The sequence below is a fragment of the Mobula birostris genome, chromosome 31 (assembly GCF_030028105.1).
Source record: "Mobula birostris isolate sMobBir1 chromosome 31, sMobBir1.hap1, whole genome shotgun sequence".
Lineage (NCBI taxonomy): Eukaryota > Metazoa > Chordata > Chondrichthyes > Myliobatiformes > Myliobatidae > Mobula > Mobula birostris.
The window spans coordinates 34180299-34200939 of record NC_092400.1 but is presented as its reverse complement, the minus strand read 5'-3'; the positions used below and the strand labels follow the sequence as shown (position 1 = coordinate 34200939).

The window sequence follows — 20641 nt, the reverse complement described above, 5'->3', positions numbered from 1 at the left end:
TCCTCACAGTTCTCTGAAAATTTTAATTTGGGGAGATCATTTCATGATTGTAGTATAGTTCCTAACTCAAAGACAGGTTGAAACTTAATGTTTCAAATCAGGAAGAAAAGTTGCATGTCATTGAATATAATTCTGAATCAGAATTAGGTTTAATATCATCAGCATGTATCGTGAAATTTGTTAACTTTGCGGCAGCAGTAGAATGCAATACATGGTAATAGAGGAAGAAAATGAATTACAATAAGTGTATATATCTGTATTAAATACTTTAAATAAGTAGTGCAAAAACAGAAATAAAAAAGGTAGGTTGGTGGTGTTCATGGGTCCAATGTCCACTTAGAAGTCAGATGGCAGAGGGGAAGAAGTTGTTCCTGAATCATTGAGTGTGTGCCTTCAGGCTCCTGTACCTCCTTCCTGATGGTAGTGATGAGAAGAGGACCCGTCCTGGGTGATGGGGGTCCTTCTGAGGCATCGTTATTTGAAGATGTCCTGGATAGCCCCTCCCATGCCAGACAGTGATGCTGCCAGTCAAAATGCTCTCCACGGGATATCTCTAGAAATGCTGTAGTGTCTTCGGTGACAAACTGAATCTCCTCAAGCTCCTAATGAAATATAGCCACTGTCTTGCTTTCTTTATAGCTGCATTGATATGTTGGGTCCAGGTTAGATCCTCAGAGATATTGACACCCAGGAACTTGAAATTGCTCACTCTCTCTACCTCTGTTCCCTCTGAGGACAATTTCCTCTGCATAATTAACTTTTTTCTGATGGGAATGAGATTCAGAGAAATGTGAGATAGGGATAATTGTATTGGTAGTTTACCTAGATCAGGGGTTCCCAACCCATTTTATGCCATGGACCTCGACAATTAACCGAGGGGTCAGTGGACCCCAGGGTGGAAACTACTCTCTGAGAGTGATGTGTTACATAGTTAAAAAGACTTGGCAGTCGTGGTTTAAGGGTGTATCCCCCATCTGAATGAAAGAGTAAAGGGTTTGCACTTTGGGAATCTCTGTCCTCAGGAGGTAACAGAAGATTTGAAGCTTTGCTGCCTTTTTGTTTCTAGGTTTTCACTGTGAACAATGTTAACGTGGTGACCAGGAGCCGAACTGAGCATCTCACCGAAGACGAAAAGGCGAAATATAAAGGTAAAGCAAACCCTTCAAATCCTGAGGTGTGAAATACAAAGAGACCATTTAACACATGGAGTCTAAGAGCTTTGGATGGGAGGGCTATACTCCAGGTGCAGGTTCAAAGGCTCATTTATTATCAAAGTATACAACGCTGAAATTCTTCTTCTCCAGATAGCCACGAAACCAAGAAAGAAAAGAACATAGCACCATCATCAACCCCTAAATCCCCCCTCTCCGCACACAGAAATGGAACAGGCACATCAACCCCCAAATCCCCCTCCCCCGCACACAAAAAAATGAGGAGGGTAGCGTGACATAATATAAAATAGTATAAAACTTCAAAAAAAAAAGGTCCATAGTCCAAGTGCATATCCAAAATGCAGCAAACCAGGCACAGTGGCAGGCTCTACCCTGTCCAGCAGCAGTGATCACACCAGCAGTCAATAGGCAGTCTCTCCTCTCCGGCTGCAGAGTGATCAAAAAACAGGAAGTTGGTGCTCACCTTCCACATTCACCTCAAAATTTCAATCTCCCTCTTTGCTTTAATAGGCGAAATGGAGTTGAACATCAGCTCTCGCCTCATCCCGCAGCCTTCTCGCCACAAGGTTTGTGCACGTTGCCTCCATCTTCCAGAATCCTCTCGGAGACTGCAGAGCGATGAAACACCCAACTGATTTTCCAAACTGTAAATCACAGGCTCCAATAGTTCCAGAATCACATTCAAGGTGAAAAACAAACATAAAAGAACTGAAATATACAGTTTCATGGTTTATGTTGACTGTGGAAGCATTGCCCTCTGGGATATCTTGACCAGAGGATGATGGGAATTAGGCTTTTTAAATGGTTCAGCACAGTCTAGATGGGATGAAGGGTCTGTTTCTGTGCTGTATTTCTTGATGATTCTATATAATTTGTATTCATGTAGTTTATTTATACCCACTTCCCATGCACTTTGCAACATGTTTGATCGGGTAAAGGCTGATGAATTTGAATAAAATTTAAGGAGTAAAATATTTTCCCAATTTCTTCCCAATAGGCGTAGAAGTCCCAGGATATAGTGATGACAATACATTTTAAATCTGATCACTATGCCTGGTATTCTCATGGTTCATGAGGACCAGGGTCTTGGTGTATATTACAGAGAAGAGGACATTCACAAGGGGAAGCACCTGAGTAATGCCAGTTAGGAATCTACAAACTTGTAGAGAAGCCGACTGAGCAAGTTTAGTTGTCAAGTGCCCGAAATCTGGCATTACACTGAAGTACAAAGGAAAACAAAATGATTGATCCGGAGTAACAATCATCTCATTGTCCTTTACACTTGTGTACTGAAGGATGACAATAAGCTATGTTGAATCTTGAATGAGGCAAACAGCTTGATGAGATCATACCGTATTTGAAGACTTACAAACTCGAGCTACATGCATAGTAAAACGACTACTTGTATTTCTTCAGTCATCACCATTATGTGCCATGTTGTATGATGTGGGCGATCAAGGTCTTTCCAAGACCATGATTGTCCTTGGCCAATATTTCTACAGAAGTTGTTTGCCTTTGCCTTCTCCTGGGCGGTGTATTTACAAGGCGGGTGACCCCAGCCATGATCAATACTCTTTAGAGATTGTCTGCCTGGTGTCAGTGGTCACATAACCAGGACTTGTGATCTGCACCAGCTGCTCGTACGACCATCCACCACCTGCTCCCATAGCTTCATGTGACCCCGATTGGGGGCTGAGCAGGTGCTTCACCTGGCCCAGAGGTGACCTGCAGGCTACAGAGGGAAGGAGCACCTTACATTATATTTATATATATGTATATTGCACCAAAACAACACCATGTTTTTTAGAAATCACTTGCGATATAAAACTTGAAGTCATTTACGTTGAAGAAACACTGACATGCGGAGGGAAGGAGCGTCTTACACCTCCTTTGGTAGACACATCTCCACCCTGCCATTTCTTTAGTGGCTCTCCTAATTCTTTCAGGATGTCTCAAAGCACTTTAGGATTAATTATGATGTGTAGTTATTTCTATAATCTGGGAAGCATGACTCTAGGAGCATTGTGCAGAAAAAGCTCACAGGATTAACAATAGCGATGTGATCAGGGAGCAGATAATGTTTTAGTGGTACTGGTTGAAGAATAACTATTAGCTGGGTCAAGGATCGAACACCATTCAATCATTAAACCTAAGGTGAACCCCAATTTAACCCTTAATGTCAGTGGTGTGTCTTAATTGTAACTGCAGAAATGTAGCTTCTAATTTTCAGTTTTAATTCTGAGAGGCTCTGGTCAAATGATCTGACTTTGCTGTGCCTTTGTTTGTTTCACAGATGAGAAAAACCCTCTTGAATCTCTACTGGGAAAGGTGGAGGAGCACATCAGCCCACAGAATGAAGTAAGTTGCTGACAAACGTTTCTCTACAGCCTTTCTATCCATTTCTACAATTCAAGGAACCTGGAGGTCACCAGCGAGATATTATTTACCTTCTCCTTCTCATTTCTTATGACTCCCATCTTACCACCCCCTAGCTTAATGAGAGTAGTCTTTAAACATTCGGCAAGCATAATCTTCAAGTCCTTACTAGATGGATATTGGGATTCCGCGTGAGAAGGAAATGTCTTCATTTGTCTGCTGCTGTATCTTCTAAGAGGGCTTGAATATAAACACAGGGGTGTAATGCTGAGACCTTAAGGCACTGGTCACATCACATTTGGAATATTGTGAGTACTTTGGGCCCCATATCTAAGAAAGATTGTGCTGAAAGGCCTGGATAGAATGGATGTGGAGAGGATGTTTCCAGTAGCGGGAGAGTCTAGGAGCAGAGGTCACAGCCTCAGAATGCAAGGTTGTCCCTCAGAACAAATGTGGCAAAACTTCATGAGCTAGAGGCTGGTGAATCTGTGGAATACATTGCTACAGACGGCTGTGGAGGCTAAGTTATTCATTATATTTAATGCAGAGGCTGGTTGGCTCTTGATTAGTCAGGGCGTGAAAGGTTACGGAGAGAAGGCAGGAGAATGGGGTTGAGAGGGAAAACAAATCAGCCATGATTAAATAGTGAAGCAGACATGTTGGGTTTAAATGGCCTAATTCTGCTCCCATGTCTTTTGGCCTTGTATATTGTATTTAAAAAAGGAGCATGTGGTGATTGACAACCCTTCCGAAAATTCATTACCTCTGGGGGGGGAGAAAATGATTCCACAGTTCAGTCCTAGATAGATGATACAGCTAGTTTTATAATACCAATCAAAGTTCAAGGTAAACCACCCAGAAAAGGTCGTATTTTCTTGTGTGTACATAGCCGCCTTACTATTCCAGTTGATGTATTTAAACATTTGCTTGTGAAACGTTGCCTTGTATTGTTAACCTTTTTACTTTGTAGCACCTTGTCACAGAAACTGCAACGATTAACAACCCCACGTCAATCACTCCAGAAGAATATTTCGACCCAGATTTTGACCTTGGAGACCGGGACATTGGGCGCCCCATGGAGCTCTGTGTCAAACTACGCAAGTAAGATATTGACAATAGCCGTAAAATTTCGAAGGAAGTGTGGAACTCCCCATTCATGCCTGTAATTTCCCATCCTGGCTGTTGGTAGAAGGACTGAATGCTGTGGGATAGGTGAAAATTATACAAAATACCCTTCCTCTCTCATCCAATCTCTCCCTAACCTCCAGTCCAGACAACATCCTGGTGAATCTCCTCCGCACTCTCTCTAGCAGAGTTGTAACTTTCCTATCGTGCGGTGAACAGAACTGTACTTAGTACTGCAGAGCACCACGGTAACAGTGTGGCTGGAGCCAAGCTATTATAGCTCGGGGCATCAGAGTTCAGAGTTCAATTCTGGAGCCATTTGTAAGGAGTTTGTACGTTGTCCCCCCCTTGACTGCCTGGGTTTATTCCGGGTGCTCCGGTTTCCTCCCACAGTCTAAAGATGTACCGGTTAGTAGGTTAATTGGTCATTGTAAATTGCCCTGTGATTAGGCTGGGGTTAAATAGGTGGGTTGCTGAGTGTCGTGGCTCGAAGGGCCAGAAGGGCGGGCATTGTATCTCTAGATAGATAGTTGAAGTCACGCTGACATCAGTCTGGCACAGGTCAGAGTGCCAAAAGTGGGAAGAAATATCAATTTGTCAGTGGGAAAGAATGTACATGGTTTGAGTTGCACACAAATGCCAAGTATAATTATGCAAATGATGGTGAAAGAGATCAGCTTATCACTTCACCTGAAGCCAGCAATAAGAAGAGTTTACATCATGCTCCTCCCCGGCCCTACTATTTAAAGAGAATTAATTGGGATCTCAACTTCTGATAGAACCTGCACGTTGTGTACACGTTTCTAAGATTAGACAGAGTAAATTTTCAGATGTAATTTGAACACAGCTGATGATTTGCGCTATCATCGCATGATGTTCTTATGTTTCCTTAACTTTCAAGTTAAATTCTTGTGATTAGAATTCCCGCTCTTTTGATACTGTTCTCTTCTTTGTCCCTGCAATTAAGCAAGTGTTAAGTTTACTTCCTGATCTCAGTACTCTGTTGTAGGGTGAGTACTGTGATGTATCCAGGTAGGTCAAACTATGCCAGAGCTTACTTAAAAGTTGCACCATCTTGCAGGCGTTGCAGGGAAGGGCTGTGAGCAGGTGGGTAATATACTTTGAATGAGTTGATGGATGGAAAACAGGGTGTAGAACTAATGGGTGATTTCTTGAACTGATACATGCCCCCTTATTTTAAACTCTCCAGCTAGACAAAACAGCCTTTCAGAATTTTGCAATTTTCAGTGAGGTCACTTCTCTTTCTAATCTTCAGACTCATTACCGGTCAGCGTTTAAAATAATCCATTCTCTTCTCTAAGTCCCCACACCAGGAACCAATAGAGAATTTGTTCAACCACTTATCACTAATTCCTTACCCCACCCTGGATAATATTTCAGCCTGATAGTCTGTGACCCTAGTTGATCCTAACCTGAAATACTCACTCTGAAGAAGGGTCTCGGCCTGAAATATCGACTGTTTATTCATTTCCATAGATGCTGCCTGACCTGCTGAGTTCCTCCAGCATTTTGCAGATGTTTCTCACTCTATATCTCCCCAACAAAGGCCATCTGCTTTCAGATACCACTTGGTTTAGTTCATCTATTGAAAATGTATATTTTTGCTCCATTTAGATTCAGCAATTTCAATGCTCTAGTTTCCTACCTTCCACCACCTCAAACTTGAGAAAATCTCTGCTGCCCATTTTCTAAGCTGCACCAAGACTTGCTCAGCCTTGCCCAGGTAATGACTCCCGTGCCACCAAAGCTTCAGATTTAATATCTTCATTCTCAAAGACATTGGCTCATTCATTCATTATGTGCTGTGTCATACGACGTAGGCAATCATGGTCTTTCCATGGCCATGATTTTTTTCGACAGAAGCAGTTCACCATTGCTGCCTTCTGGGCAGTGTCTTTACAAGACGGATGACCCCAGACATTATCAATACTCTTCAGAGATTGTCTGCCTGGTGTCAGTGGTCGCATAACCAGGACTTGTGATATGCACCAGCTGCTCAAACGACCATCCACCACCTGCTCCCATGGCTTCATGTGACCCTGATTGGGGGCTGAGCAGGTGCTACACCTTGCCTAAGGGTGACCTGCAGGTCAGCAGAGGGAAGGAGCCCCTTACACCTCCTTTGTTAGAGACTTACCTTCACCCCACCACCCTACGTATGGGCAAGTAGGTTAGTTAGCCACATGGGTGTAATTGGACGGCACAACTCATTGGACTAGAAGGGCCTGTTGCCATTCTGTATCTCTAAATAAAATATATTAATTTATGTCCTGACCTTGATTCTCTCTGCAGCTCCACAGGTTGAGTATTCCTCCAAATCTCATCTCATCTGCTTTTTCCTTCTCTGGAGATCGTGTTTCCTTCTGAGCTCAGGAATTCCCTACATCCCTGACTTTCAACACTCTCCTTTTTGAATAACTTCCTTATGACAACATATCTCTGATCAGGAATTTTATCTAACTCATCAGATAAGTTGGAGACAGGAAACAGCAGGCGCTGGAGTCTGGAGCAACAAGCGATGCTGGAGGAACTGAGCTGGTCAGGCATCATCTGTGGAAAGAAATGGACAATGTATTAGGTGACATTCTTCTTCTAGATGTGGGAGATGAAGAGACTCAACTAGAAAAGCCAAATGTTCATTTCCCTCCATAGATCCTTCCTGACATGTTGTGTTTCTTTTCGGCTCTGAGTTCTATAAAGCACACACAATTTTTTTTACATTAATGTACAATTTCAGTTATTTGTTTGTGCAAAATCTAGGACTTTTCAAACTCTTCAGTTTACTTTATTTCTCTCTGGTCTAACCAGATTTAAAGCAACGCTGTGGCTGTGTGAGGAATACCCACTGTCCTTTGTGGAGCAGGTGATTCCAATCATCGACCTTATGGCAAGGAGCAACACGCACTTTGCAAAACTCAGGGACTTTATCACTTTGCAACTGCCACCAGGATTTCCTGTCAAAATAGGTAAAAGTTCCACTACATTCTAATTACCTGATTTTTGTTGCTGTTGTTGTTTTCACTGCTCAGAAAGCTCTGATCTGCCAACATCTCGTCAGAATCAGGTTTATTATCGCTGACGTACATCTTGAAATTTGTTATTTTTTGGTAGAAATGGAGTACATGTCACCAACAATCTCTATAGATTACAATAAATAAATATTGTGATAGAGAAATAGCAGGGTCATGTTCATGAACCATTCAGAAATCTGATGAGTTGCTCCTAAAACATTGAACATGGGTGGGTCTTCAGGCTCCTGAACCTCCCTGATGGTAGTCATGAGAAGAGGGCATGCTCCAGGTGGTGAGGCTCCTTATTGATGGATGCCACCTTCGTGAAGATGTCCTCAGTGGTCAGGAGGCGTGTGCCTATGAACACAAGACATTTTGGAAATCCAAAGCAACACATACAAAATGCTGCTGGATCCGAACTGGTCAAGCAACATTTATGGAAATGAATAAACAGCTGATGTTTCAGGCCGAGATCCTTCACCAGGACTGCAGTCTTAATGAAGGGACTCAGCCTGAGACGTTGACTGTTTATTCATTTCCATAGATGCTGCCAGGGTTGTTCCCCTAATGGCCGGGTATAGCTGAGTACACAACCTTCTGCAGCCTCTTTTGATGCTGTGCATTTGAACCTCCTTACCAGTCTGTGCTGCAACCAGTTAGAATGCTCTCTATGGTACATTTGTAGAAATTTGCTCGAGTCTTTGTTGACATATAAAATCTCTTCGAACTCCTCATGAAGTATAGCAGCCGGTATGCATTCTTTGTCATTGCGTCAGTATGTTGGGCTCAGGATAGATCCTCAGAGATGCTGACAACCAGGAACTCGAAGCTGCTCACCCTTTCCACTGCTGATCGCTCGATGAGGACTGGTGTGTGTTTTTCCCCCCAGCTTCCTGAAGTCCACAACCAGTTCCTTGATATTGGTGACATTGAGTGTGAGATGGTTGTGACACCACTCAGCCTGCTCGTCTATCTCACTCCTGTCAGCCTCTTCATCACCGCCTTAGCTTCTGCCAACAGTTGTGTCATTAGTAAATCTACAGATGGCCTTTAAACTGTGCCTAGCCAGCGTAGAGAGTGTAATGAGTGTAGGGAGAATAGGGCAGTGGGCTAAGCATGAGCCTGTGTTGACTGTTAGTAAGGAGAAGGTGCTATTACCAATCTGTACTGACTGTAGTCCCCCAGTGACAAAGGTAAGAATCCAATTGCAGGGGGAGGTACGGGAGCTTGTTAACTAGTACTGTTGGGATAATGATGTTAAGCACCAGGCTGTAATTGATAATCAGTAGCCTGACGTACGGTGAGGATAGAAGCAGATTTGCCCTCCAATGCTTCTAGCTCACTCTGTTTCAGCTCAGCAATAAACCGGTTCTCATCTGCTCGAAGTGTAGAACATTGACAACTGCGAAGTGATATCTTACTAAGTTTGAGCACTGTCAAGGAAGTAGGAGAAAATATCGGAAGTGGGGTTTGGAAGCAGTGGAAGAGAAGATTGGTGGGGGGGGAAGTCTTTCCATATAAAGCCGTACAATTAACCTCTGACTCCAGAAGCTGGAGTTGATGACCCTCGCTAATAGTGCAGTACAGATGGAAAACTGTACTGATGTCTTTGGAGGACCATCTGTATCACGAGTGAGACCTCTGTCGGTCTGAGTCGACCATGAGTGTTGCATCCTACTTGTCTAAATACGCGCGCCTGGGCAGAACAATGTGGAGGGGAAGCTGTTGCCTGTGTAACAGGCTCCCCCTTTCCATGCATCTGATGAACCCAAAGGAACTATATAGTTTGGCACCAGCGGCATTGCAGGAGTTGCCAGCATTGAACTCGAAGTAGGACTGTCTTAGGAACTCCCAGCTCTGGATTTTTTCCTCGGGGTTTACTCCTGCAGCCTTCCCCATGAGGGGATATAGCTGCAAGGCAGCAGAGGTTTGAGATCAGAGTTTTCTTTCTCCTAGATGAGCTGCCAACTACAGCTAATGAGACCCATCTGCCAACAGCGGCTGGTTTTAAGATGCCAGTAACCCACCTTTGCCCCTCCTTCTGTCAGTGGAAACAGTTAGTAGCCTAAGCCCCATGTGAAGGCCAGAAGCTGGACTTGGTTGTCAGAGGCTATTTGAGATGCAGGTCCTTGAGAGCATTTAATAGGTAGGGGGAGCTTATCCCCATTGTCAACCCCCCCCCCCCCCCCGGCTATAACAACCTTAAGAGACCAGCGGTATCATTATCTTTAGTAAACCTGGTAGACAGCAGGGCAGCGTAGCAGTTAGCATAACGCTATCATGGCGCCAACAACCTGAGTTAATTCCTACCACTATCCGTAAAGAATTTGTACGCTTTCCCTGTGACTGTGAGGGTTTGGTTTGGTTCCACAATCCACAGACATACGGGTTAGTGTGTTATTTAGTCAGATGGGTAAGATTGGGCAGCGTGGGTTCACTGGGTTGGATGGGCCTGTTACCATGATGTATCTTTAAATAAAAACAATATTTTTAACAAATCCTTTGCAGCTAATTGTAGACACTTTGTGATGCCCTATGGTTATAAAATATAAATGTAAGTTTGTTTTTTTTCTGTGTGAGTTAATTTTGCTTGTGTACACCTCTGAGCAATAAGCATCTTGGTTTAAGTCCCAGCTAGTCAGAAAGATAATGTTTCAGTTCATTTAAATTGTTTATTCAAAATCCTCCTGTTTTATTTATCCCAGAAATTCCTCTCTTCTACGTACTGAATGCACGAATTACGTTTGGAAACGTCAATGCATGCAGCACCCTCAAGGCAGCAGCATCTCAGTCACACCAGGGGTCACAGAGCAACCTAACGGCACCAGTGTTTATCAGAGGTTCGTACCCCGCTGCTTGGCAACTTTGTTGAAAGATCCCAATCTGACTTTGGGTTAACGTGTTTCAGCGATTTGTGTGGGGTTGGCTAAAATTTGCTCGTTTTCTGTAGTGATTGTAGACTTAACCGAAATAACTTTTCACTGACACCTTTGAATCTGTGTGGAGTTCCATCTTTCCCTTTGTATGAGGGGGAAAAAGTGGTTAGAAGCCGTTTGTTTACCGGAATGGTTAAGTGGAGAGTGTAGCACTTCACTCTAGGTGGTAGCACTACCAAGTTCTGAACATGAAACTCTCTAAGATTCCTAACATGTAACTGCAGTTACAAATTGTAGCATGAGAAAGGCACATCACGTTGAGATTTCACACAATGAAATATGCCAACCAGCATGAGAGCTGCTACCTTGTTTCCTGTTAGTTTAATCATTGTCCAGTTCTTTGTTTGTTTCTTTTACCCCCTGCATTCTTGTCCCTGCTGAACATGTAATTACCTCTTCTTTTTACTCTCCTCTACACGTTAGATTTTTTTTTACCCAATCACTCATTTTCTCAATTGTTCTCTTTTACACTCAAGCTTCCTTTTACTTTGCTCATAAGATATAAAGCATTTCTGCTCCATTCACCAAAAGCAGAACTTCTTGGTGGCCAAGCATTTTAATTCCCATTCACATTCCCGTCCTGACACGTCGGTCCGTGGCTGCCTCTTGTGCCGTGATGAGGCCACTCTCAGGGTTGGAGGAGCAACACCTTGTGTTATGCCTGGGTAGCCTCCAACCTGATGGCGTGAATATTGATTTCTCCTTCTGGTTTTAGAAAAGAATTCCTTCCCCTCCTCTCTTCTGTTCCCCACTCTGGCCTCTTACCTTTTCTCAGCTGCCTATTACCCCCGGTAACCCTCCTTCCCTTTCTCCTGCGGCCCATTCTTCTGTCCCATCAGATTCCTTCCCCTCCAGCCCTTTACCTTTCCCACCCACCTGGCTTCACCTATCACCTTACAGCTAGCCTCCTTCCACCTTTTTATTCTGGCGTCTTCCCCCTTCCTTCTCAGCCCTGAAGAAGGGTCTCTGGCTGAAACTTATTCATTTCCATAGAGTTCCTCCAGCATTTTGTGTGTGCGTGTGTGTTGCTCTGGATTTCCAGCATCTGCAGACTTGTATATAGATATAAGATCTATATATTCCTTTTTTTTCATGCTTTTCAATCTCTTCCCACTCCTTTTAGCCACTTTACTGTTCCCTCTCTTTCCCTTTCCTCTTTTCTCCACTATTTTACTGTTTCTTGGGCTCTATGTACGTCTGCCGATTTGGCATTTTGGTGATTCTTGTGCTGAATCCGAGGGATGTTCGTTCTGGAGAATGGAACATGTTCCATTTTGGACACTGTTTGCCTTGAAATTTGAGATCAGGAATAGTGAGGTATCACACCAGTATGATATTCATTGTGATTATCTGTCCATTTGAAACTGCCCGGTAGTCTAACACTAGGTACAAAAAAAAGCTTTTGTGCTGTATCCTTCTAGAAGTACACGCAGTGGACATTTTATTAGGTACACCTGTTCAATGAAACAAATATCTAATCAGGTAATCATCTGGCAGCAATTCAGTACGTAAAGGCATGCAGACACTGTCAAATTGTTCAGCCCAAATCTCAGACGCGGGAAGAAATGCGATCTAAGTGACTTTGACTGTGGAATGATTGTTGGTGCCAGACGAGTTGGTTTCTGTATCTCAGGAACTGCTGATCCATTGGGATTTTCACACACACAATGGTCTCTGGAGTTTACGAGAATGGTGCGAGAAACAAGAAACATCCAGTGAGCGGCAGTTCTGTGGGCGAAAGCACCTTGTTAGTGAGGGAGGTCAGAGGAGAATGGCCAGACTGGTTCAAGCTGATAGGAAGCTGATGGTAACTCCAATAACCACGTGTTACAACAGTGGTGTGCAGAAGAGCATCTCTGAATGCACAACACATCGAACCTTGAAGTGGATGGGCTACAGCAGCAGAAGACCACACCGGTTTTCACTCCTGTACCCAATAAAGTGGTGACGGGGTGTAAACTGAGGTCAGGAGGAAAGTAGTTTCATGCCAGCGCAATCAATTTAGGCATTGTGCTCTGCAAAAATAAAGCACTCTGCAACAACAGCAAAAAATGCTGGAAACACACAGCAAGTCAGGTAGAGACAGTGCAGGTCCAGGATCCTTTTATCAGAACTGGCATTCAATAAGGCATATTCTGTCTCAAAGTTTCAGATTCCAGCAATGTAGACAAACAACATCTACATGTTTGGAAAAGCAACTTCAGTAGTCCTGAACAATATGCAGAGTCCATGCCTCCATAGTAGTTGAATGTCCTACACTTGTACTGTCCAGCACCAAGAAGGGCAGCAGATACATGGGAAAATGATCATCTCCAAATGTGTGTTAGGAAAAGGTGGCAGCAATCCACCATCATCTCCAATCGGGCTAGTTAGAAATGGGTGACTAATGATATCTGTCCCAGTGATGCTCACGTATCACAAATTGTATAAAAGAAAATTTGCAATTACTCATGTAACTACTAACATGCCTAGCTATGCTATCTATGCAATCCTTACAATTGTACCAAATGTTTGTATTTGGGAGTTAATCTGTCGTATTTTCCACTGTTTTTAGAATCTGGCTTTGAAGTGGACCCATCGGTTTTCGCCGTTCCAGAAGATTATCACGTCCGTGGCGGCAGGCGGAATGTGGTGCCTGGAATTGACGAGGACGAGAATGACCAGCTGATCCAACTTGCAATCCAGCAGAGTCTGTTGGATTCCCAACCTGATGGCAGTGGCGTGAGTTTAACATTAGGGCTTAAATTTAAAATTATGACTTGATATTTAATGAGGTACTTGCTTTTGCACACTATTTAAGGTGACTGTTATGGCATGTGGTTCCTTTGTGAATAGTAAGTATGAACATGAGTGACTGTGATCGTGAGCGAAACAACATTACTCAGGCTGCCAAGAGGTATCTTGCATCAGTTTAACCAGCTGTATGGTCTCGCAATCTAAGAAAATGAACCAAAATATCTAAGTTGTAATAAATGTGGACGGTTTGGCATTAATTTGCAATTTTATATCTAGAACTTGCTATCTGCTGAAGCATACATATGTCTTAATGCAAAACCAGCAATATAATAGTTCTTTTAGATACAGTAAACTCTTCCATTCTGAAGCTTTGATATCCTACCACAATTTGCAAGATAAATGTTGCAAGATAAAAATTAAATGTGATGCTTCTGTTTTTTTTTAAATTTTAGGGTGTGTGGGAAGAGATACCGAGTAGGACTTTGCTGTCAGAACAGAGCTTGAACCAAGATAGTGAGAGGTAAAGGATTATTATTCCACAAAAAAATGTTTCATTTCTTCTACCTTCATGTTTTGTACTGAAGTAAGCAAAGAGCTGGAATTAAGCTGGGCTCTTTTTTTTTCTCCAATGAAGTACTAACTGTGGTAAAGTCAAGAATTCTTGCGGTTAATGGGAGAACATTGCCTTCAGATCTGGGAACAAAATACTTGCGTTGGGGGAAAAAAAAGTTGTATAAACCCACTGTGAAATTAAACCATCTATCTTAATATTCATTGGGTCATCTAGCTTTCCCCTCTCAATCCTGTAAATCTAGTTAACAGGGTTTCGTAGTGCTTGAGTCTTGTGAAGAATATCTTCACTAGCAGCTTGAAGACGTCCGTTAGTTGTTAGCACTGGATAAATAACCTTCAGAGATTTTCCACGAGCTTAGAAATGTTGTGAGGTTATAAACATTTTTTGGGTGGGTGTGGCAAGCAGTTTGGAAGACAAATGGTATACTTGTTAGAAGGAAGTGCAAGAAAAATAAATACTTGTTACAACTCTACAAAGCTTTGGTAACACTACTATGTTGGTCTTAACTAATCTGACAAACATTTGGGGTTTTCCTGTTTTTACTACAAGGTTCAGGGGGAATAGCTTTAGATTGAACAATGAGTGCCTCTTCAATGTTACCATTGCTGTTCTGTTAATCCAATGCTTTTAGGGCCATCAGCGAGAGCTTTCCAGGCTCTCAATCCATAAACCAGTTTGCCAACTACAACACTCAGTTGCAATATGCCATGGAGATTTCTGCCAAAGAGCTCGAGGAGCAAGAGAAAAGACAGCGAGAAGAAGAAGCAATGCTGAACCGTATATTGGAGCTCTCTCTTCAGGAGCAATGAAGGCTCCTTGTGGGCCAGTTGAAACGGGTGCACAGCACTTTATTAACCTGCTAGACAGTGAAATTATTCAGACTGTTTTTAAAGAAAGTATATTTTTCTCCATATTTTTGACATTTCAGTGGAAAATCTGCATGGCGAGCAGATGGTGTTAATGTTTCTTTCTTACCTTGATGCAGTGATATGTAGCATTCACCAGCATTGGCTATTAGCCTTCCTTGCACAGTCCTGATTAGTCTTGGAAACCACAATATCATCCAATGCCTAGTTTACGGATCAGGATCAGGAATGTAGTCAACCTTCTGATGCAATTATCATTTCCTGAGCTTATTTTTATTGCATTGTTTTTCTGATAGAAAGAACCAAATTGCCTTTGCATTGAAACAGACTTAAACAACAGGCAGATCACATACAGCTTTTATAAGATACAGAAATGTGTTGCCATTTCCACGGTCATACATTCACAGAAGTTGCACTTATAGCCATACTAAGTTTTTTAAAGACCACATTTGAATTTTGCACCAGAATTGTTGCCTGTCTGGGTTAAATTGGAATGCTGTTATTGGCGGGGAGGTGTGAATTGCTAAATTATTTCATGGGGATTGCTCACTTAATCTGTATAGCTGGGCATTTTCCTACAGGGTTTGCTGGATAGTGACCAGTAGATACTATCTGATTCCTAATTTCCCCCCACATCACCACTCCAAGCTGCAGCCAAGTTAGCTAATAACGCCACCTACTGAAGGTCGTCATTACGAACTTTTCATGTCCGAGCAAGAGGCTGAATCTCCAGAGGGTTGTTCCAAGGACACCGTTTGCAGACCCTAGCAATGAATATGTTGTTTAATCTAAAATGGAAACAAGATTCTTATTCGCTCTTTGAGCATTTAAACTTGCTCTGCAGAAGTGAATGCCCCACACTCCTACTGATTCTGGTGAAATGTGAAACTATACATTTTTTCCCTATTTATAAAAGGAGGGAAATATATAAGAGCTATGCTAATCATTTCAAATATCTTAATCTTTGTAAAAAAAAAGTTTAACTTATACTTTGAAATGAAACTGTACACTGTAGTTTTGCAGAAGTGTGCTTTTACTCTTTTCTCTGAATTATGTAAGTAAAAAAAATTAAATCTAGTTTATTTGTGAGTTTATTTTAATGATTGTTGAAAACAAGAAAATGCCTTTCATTTGGTTGCTATGTGAAGCAAGATAGTCTTCCCATGGACTGTCTCATTATGATCAGCTCTGATATAATTTTAACCTCCTGAGGAGAAAATTCTGCATAAATTATCACTGATTCTCAAGGCAATCAAAAAGAGTATGTACGATAGCATTTGTTCACCTGTAGTTGACGTGAGCTTTTCCTGTTCAGTCACATTGAGGAGATAATAATCATGCAGGTGATTTTGGCTTCTGCTGATGACCAAGTTAACAGTTGGAGGGGTTTCCAAGTATAGCTTTTATGGTGTTAGGTATGTCCTATTTATCATAGTCATCATGCTACCTTGCAACACAAAGGAAGCTGTCACAGCAGAAATGTGACTTTCTTTGTCAGCACCATAAAGTTGTTACGTTGGTCAGCTCGCCATTTGAAACCCAGCATGGTAGCTTAATCAGTAATAACGATTTAGTTGAAGTTCTTCACCCAGAAAGCATCCTGCAACTATGCTTTCTTGCAGAAGTTTTATGTAGGAACATGTGCGCACAGTGCTAGAAGACAAGGAAAGTTGATTTTGTAAGTTTTTAGGTGCAACTACAAGGAATTTTTCTACACTCACTTGGGCAAACAACTTCTGTTTATTGAAGTGCCATATTGGATGTAATTTATATAATTAATTTCTGGAATATTATTTAAGGAAATTACAAATCTGAAACAGGGGATTTGGGAACTGGCTATGAATACAAATTTGTTTAAAAGTTCTGCATTCCTGTGTGCCTGTAATATAAACAAGGATAGGAAATCATACATAGAAAAGGTGTTCAAAGAAAGGATGTAGTTAAAGGTTTATACAGTACCTTCAGTGATTCAAGACCTTTCAAATTAATTACTGACCAAGGAACTGCTTTTTAAGCCTGATGACTTGTAGGTAACCAAAGCAACCAATCTGCACAATTGAACTGTTTATTAAGCATAAATATTGACCAGACTATTAACTCTGTCTGATATTATGAAATCTCTATTTGAATAAACACGTTCAATTGTCTCACCTAAAACCTGACGAAACAACATTCTATCAGTGGCTAGCCTGGGAACCTTTCATTAGTGTTAATATTCTTGCAAGTGCTTTATAAATACACCCCAGGGATACGTTGCCTTATTTCCAAAATAAAATCCTACGTTGAATTATGAAAAGGGATCATTGGTATCAGAAGTGTTTAGTCAGTGTAAATAATATGCTGACAAGATGACGGTGTGACAGCCAGCTGTGTTATTGAACACTCCTGGATTAAATCGGCAGTCTGCGATCGGCACGAGAGGTTGCTTGTTGGTGATGCAGTGCAAGGTTTAAGATGGGCTCTGGTGCATTTACTCTTCGGTGGGCTGAAATCAGCGGCGGGCCAATCACAAAGGTGTAACCGGAGCGGACATTGTTGGAGTGGCGGTGTTAGGGTGGTCCGGCTTTCGCTCAGCGGGCTTGGGCAAGCACAGGCAGAGGTTCCAAGTTAGTGAATTTCTTTTTCTCTGTTGGCACACAGTTAGTGCGCTGAGAATGGGTTCGGAGGTAATGTTACATTGTTTTTGCAAGATGTGGGAACTCCAGGAGATCTCAAGAGTCCCTGATAACTACATCTGCATGAAATGCACCAAGTTGCAGCTCATGAAGGAACTGGAGCTGCAGCTGGATGACCTTTGACTCATACGGGAGAATGAGGAGGTGATAGACAGGAGCTACAGGGAGGTAGTCACCCATAAATTGCAGGAGGCATGTACCTGGGAGACTGCCAGGAGAGTGAAAGGGAATAGGCAGCCAGTGCAGAGTACACCCGTGGCCAGTCCCCTTAATAATAAGTATACCGCTTTGGATATTGTTTGGGGGTGGTTCATGACCTTCCAAAGGAAAGCCACAGTGACTAGGTTTCTGGCACTGAGTTTGGATCTGTGGCTCGGTGAGGTGGGGGGGGGTGATTTCCATAATTAGAGCAGAAAGCAGATTCTGTAGACATGAAAGAGACATCCAGATAATCTGTTGCCTCCCAGTTGTCAAGATCAAAGATGTCTTAGATTAGGTCCGCAGCATTCTTAAGAGAGAGGGCGAACAGCCGGAACTTGTATATATTGCTACCAATCACATAGGAAAAGGGAGGAGGTCCTGAAGAGAGAATATAGGCAAAAAGCTATAAAGCAGGACCTCCAGGGTAGTAATCTTTGAATGCCACATGCCAGTGAGGGTAAGAGATTTTGGATCATTAGGATCTCTTCTGGGGATGGTATGACCTATACAAAAAGTTACGGGTTATACCTGAACCCAAGGGGGACCAATATCATTGTGGGCAAGTTTGCTAGGGCTGTGGGGGAGAGCTTAAACTAAAGTGGTAGGGAGATGGGAGCCAGAGTGATGGGGCTAAGGATGGGCAGTTGATATAGAACTAGATACAGTGTGTAGTGAGACTATGAGGAAGGACAGGCAGATGAAAAGGCAAAATTGCAGTCAGTGGGATGACTTAAAGTGTAACAGGGAGCTAAAGTATAAAAAGGTGATGAATACAGGGCTGAAATTGTTATAGAATGCCGTTAAGTATATGGAATAAGGTAAATGATCTTGCTGTGCTTTAGAGATTGGCAGGTATGGTGTTATGGGCATCTTTGAGTCATGGCTGAAAGGGAGCTTAACATCTATGGATACATCTTGTACCGAAAGGACAGGTAGGTAGGCAGAGGGTGTGGGGTGGCTCTGTTGATAAAAAATTAAATCAAACCCTTAGAAAAAGGTGACATAGGATCAGAAGATGTAGAATCCTTGTGGATAGAGGTAAGAAACTGCAAGGGTAAAAAGACCTTGATAAGTTATATACAGGCCTTGGAATGGTAGGATGTAGCCTACAAATTACAATGGGAGATAGAAAAAGCATGTAAAAATGGAAACACTATGATAATGATAGAGGATTTTAATACACAGTTTATCTTGAAAAATCAAGTTGGTACTGGATCCCAAGAGAGGTAATTTGTACAATGCCTATGAGATAGCTTTTTAGAGCAGCTTGTAGTTGAGTCTACTAGGCTAGGGAAACGGCAATTCTGGACTGGGTGTTACGTGATGGCCCAGATTTGATTAAGGAGCATAAGGTAAGGGAACTGTTAGGAGGCAGTGATCATAATATGGTAGAATTCACCTTGCAATTTGAGAAGCTAAAATCAGTTATATCAGTTTAAAGTTCAAAGTAAACATTTGTCATCATATACAACCCTGAGATTCTTGTGGTCGTACTCAATAAATTCATAATATTATAATAACCATAATAGAATCAATGAAAGCCCTCACCAACTTGGGTATCAGTACTACAATAAAGGAAATTACCAAGGCATGAGGGAGGAGATGGCCAAAGCTGATTGGAAGGGGACACTAGCAGGGATGATGGCAATATTGCAATGGCTGGTGTTTCGGGGGGAAATTAGGAAGGCGCAGGAAAGATACAAAGATGAAGTAATATTCTAAAGGGGCAGTGAGGCAACAGTGGCTGACAAAAGAGTTCAAAGACAGCATAAAAGCAAAAGAGAGGGCATATAATATTGCAAAAATTAGTGAGAAGGTAGATTGGGAAGCTTTTATAAACCAACAGAAAGCAACTATAAAGCAATAAAGGATGAAATATGAAGGTAATCTAGCCAATAATATGAAAGATAATACAAAAGGTTTTTTCAAATATATAAAGAGAGAGAAGAATGGATATCGAACAGCAGGAGAACAACACTGGAGAGGTAGTAATGGGGGACAAAGAAATGGCAGACAAACTTAAAAAGTATCTTGTATAAGTCTTCGATGTGGAAGACGCTAGTAGAATGCCAGAAATGAGACTCCCGGGGGCAGAAGTGGGTGTCAAAGTTATTACTCAGAAGATGCTTGGGAACATAGAAAATTCTGAAGGTAGATAAGTCAACTGGACAAGGTGGACTACACCTCAGAGTTCTGAAGGAAGTAGCTGAAGAGATTGTGGAAAAATTAGTAATTATCTTTCAAGATTCACCAGATTCTGGAATGGTTTCAGAGGACTGAAAAATTGTAAATTTCACTCCACTCTTTAAGAAAGGAGGGAAACAGAAGCAAAGAAATTATCGGCCAGTTAGCCTGACTTCAGTGGTTGGAAAGATGTTGGAGTCTATTATTGAGGATGAGGTTCCAGGATACTTGGAGGCACAGGATAAAATAGACCAAAGACTATTTCTAAAGCGGAAATCTTGGCTGACAAATCTGTTGGAATTCTTTGATGAGATAACAGGCAGAATAGTCCATAAGACAATAAGATATAGGAGCAGAAGCAGGCCATTCGGCCCATCAAGTTTGCTCTGCCATTCAATCATGGGCTGTTCCAATTCTTCCAGTCATCCCCACTCCCCTGCTTTCACCCCATACCCTTTGATGCCCTGGCTAATCAAGAAACTATCTATCTCTGCCTTAAATGCACCCAATGACTTGGCCTCCACAGCTCATGGCAACAAATTCAACAGATTTACCACCCTCTGACTAAAGTAATTTCTCCGCACCTCTGTTCTAAATGGACATCCTTCAATCCTGAAGTTGTGCCCTCTTGTCCTAGACTCCCCTACCATGGGAAATAACTTTGCCATATCTAATCTGTTCAGGCCTTTTAACATTTGGAATCTTTCTATGAGATCCCCCCTCATTCTCCTGAACTCCAGGGAATACAGCCCAAGAGCTGCCAG

The 20641-nt window shown here is 42.2% G+C and overlaps 1 protein-coding gene across 1 annotated transcript in view; it reads left to right on the top strand.

Moving 5' to 3' along the window:
* Window positions 1-15884, top strand: part of ankrd13a (ankyrin repeat domain 13A) — a 40946-nt gene extending 25062 nt beyond the window's left edge. The window contains exons 8-15 of the mRNA XM_072247460.1: window positions 1067-1148; window positions 3466-3530; window positions 4519-4649; window positions 7503-7660; window positions 10411-10545; window positions 13196-13362; window positions 13830-13897; window positions 14583-15884. Of these exons, the coding sequence (XP_072103561.1) occupies window positions 1067-1148; window positions 3466-3530; window positions 4519-4649; window positions 7503-7660; window positions 10411-10545; window positions 13196-13362; window positions 13830-13897; window positions 14583-14760 (984 nt within the window). The 3' untranslated portion in view covers window positions 14761-15884. The remainder of the gene's footprint in view (window positions 1-1066; window positions 1149-3465; window positions 3531-4518; window positions 4650-7502; window positions 7661-10410; window positions 10546-13195; window positions 13363-13829; window positions 13898-14582) is intronic.
* The last annotated feature ends 4757 nt before the right edge of the window (window positions 15885-20641 follow it).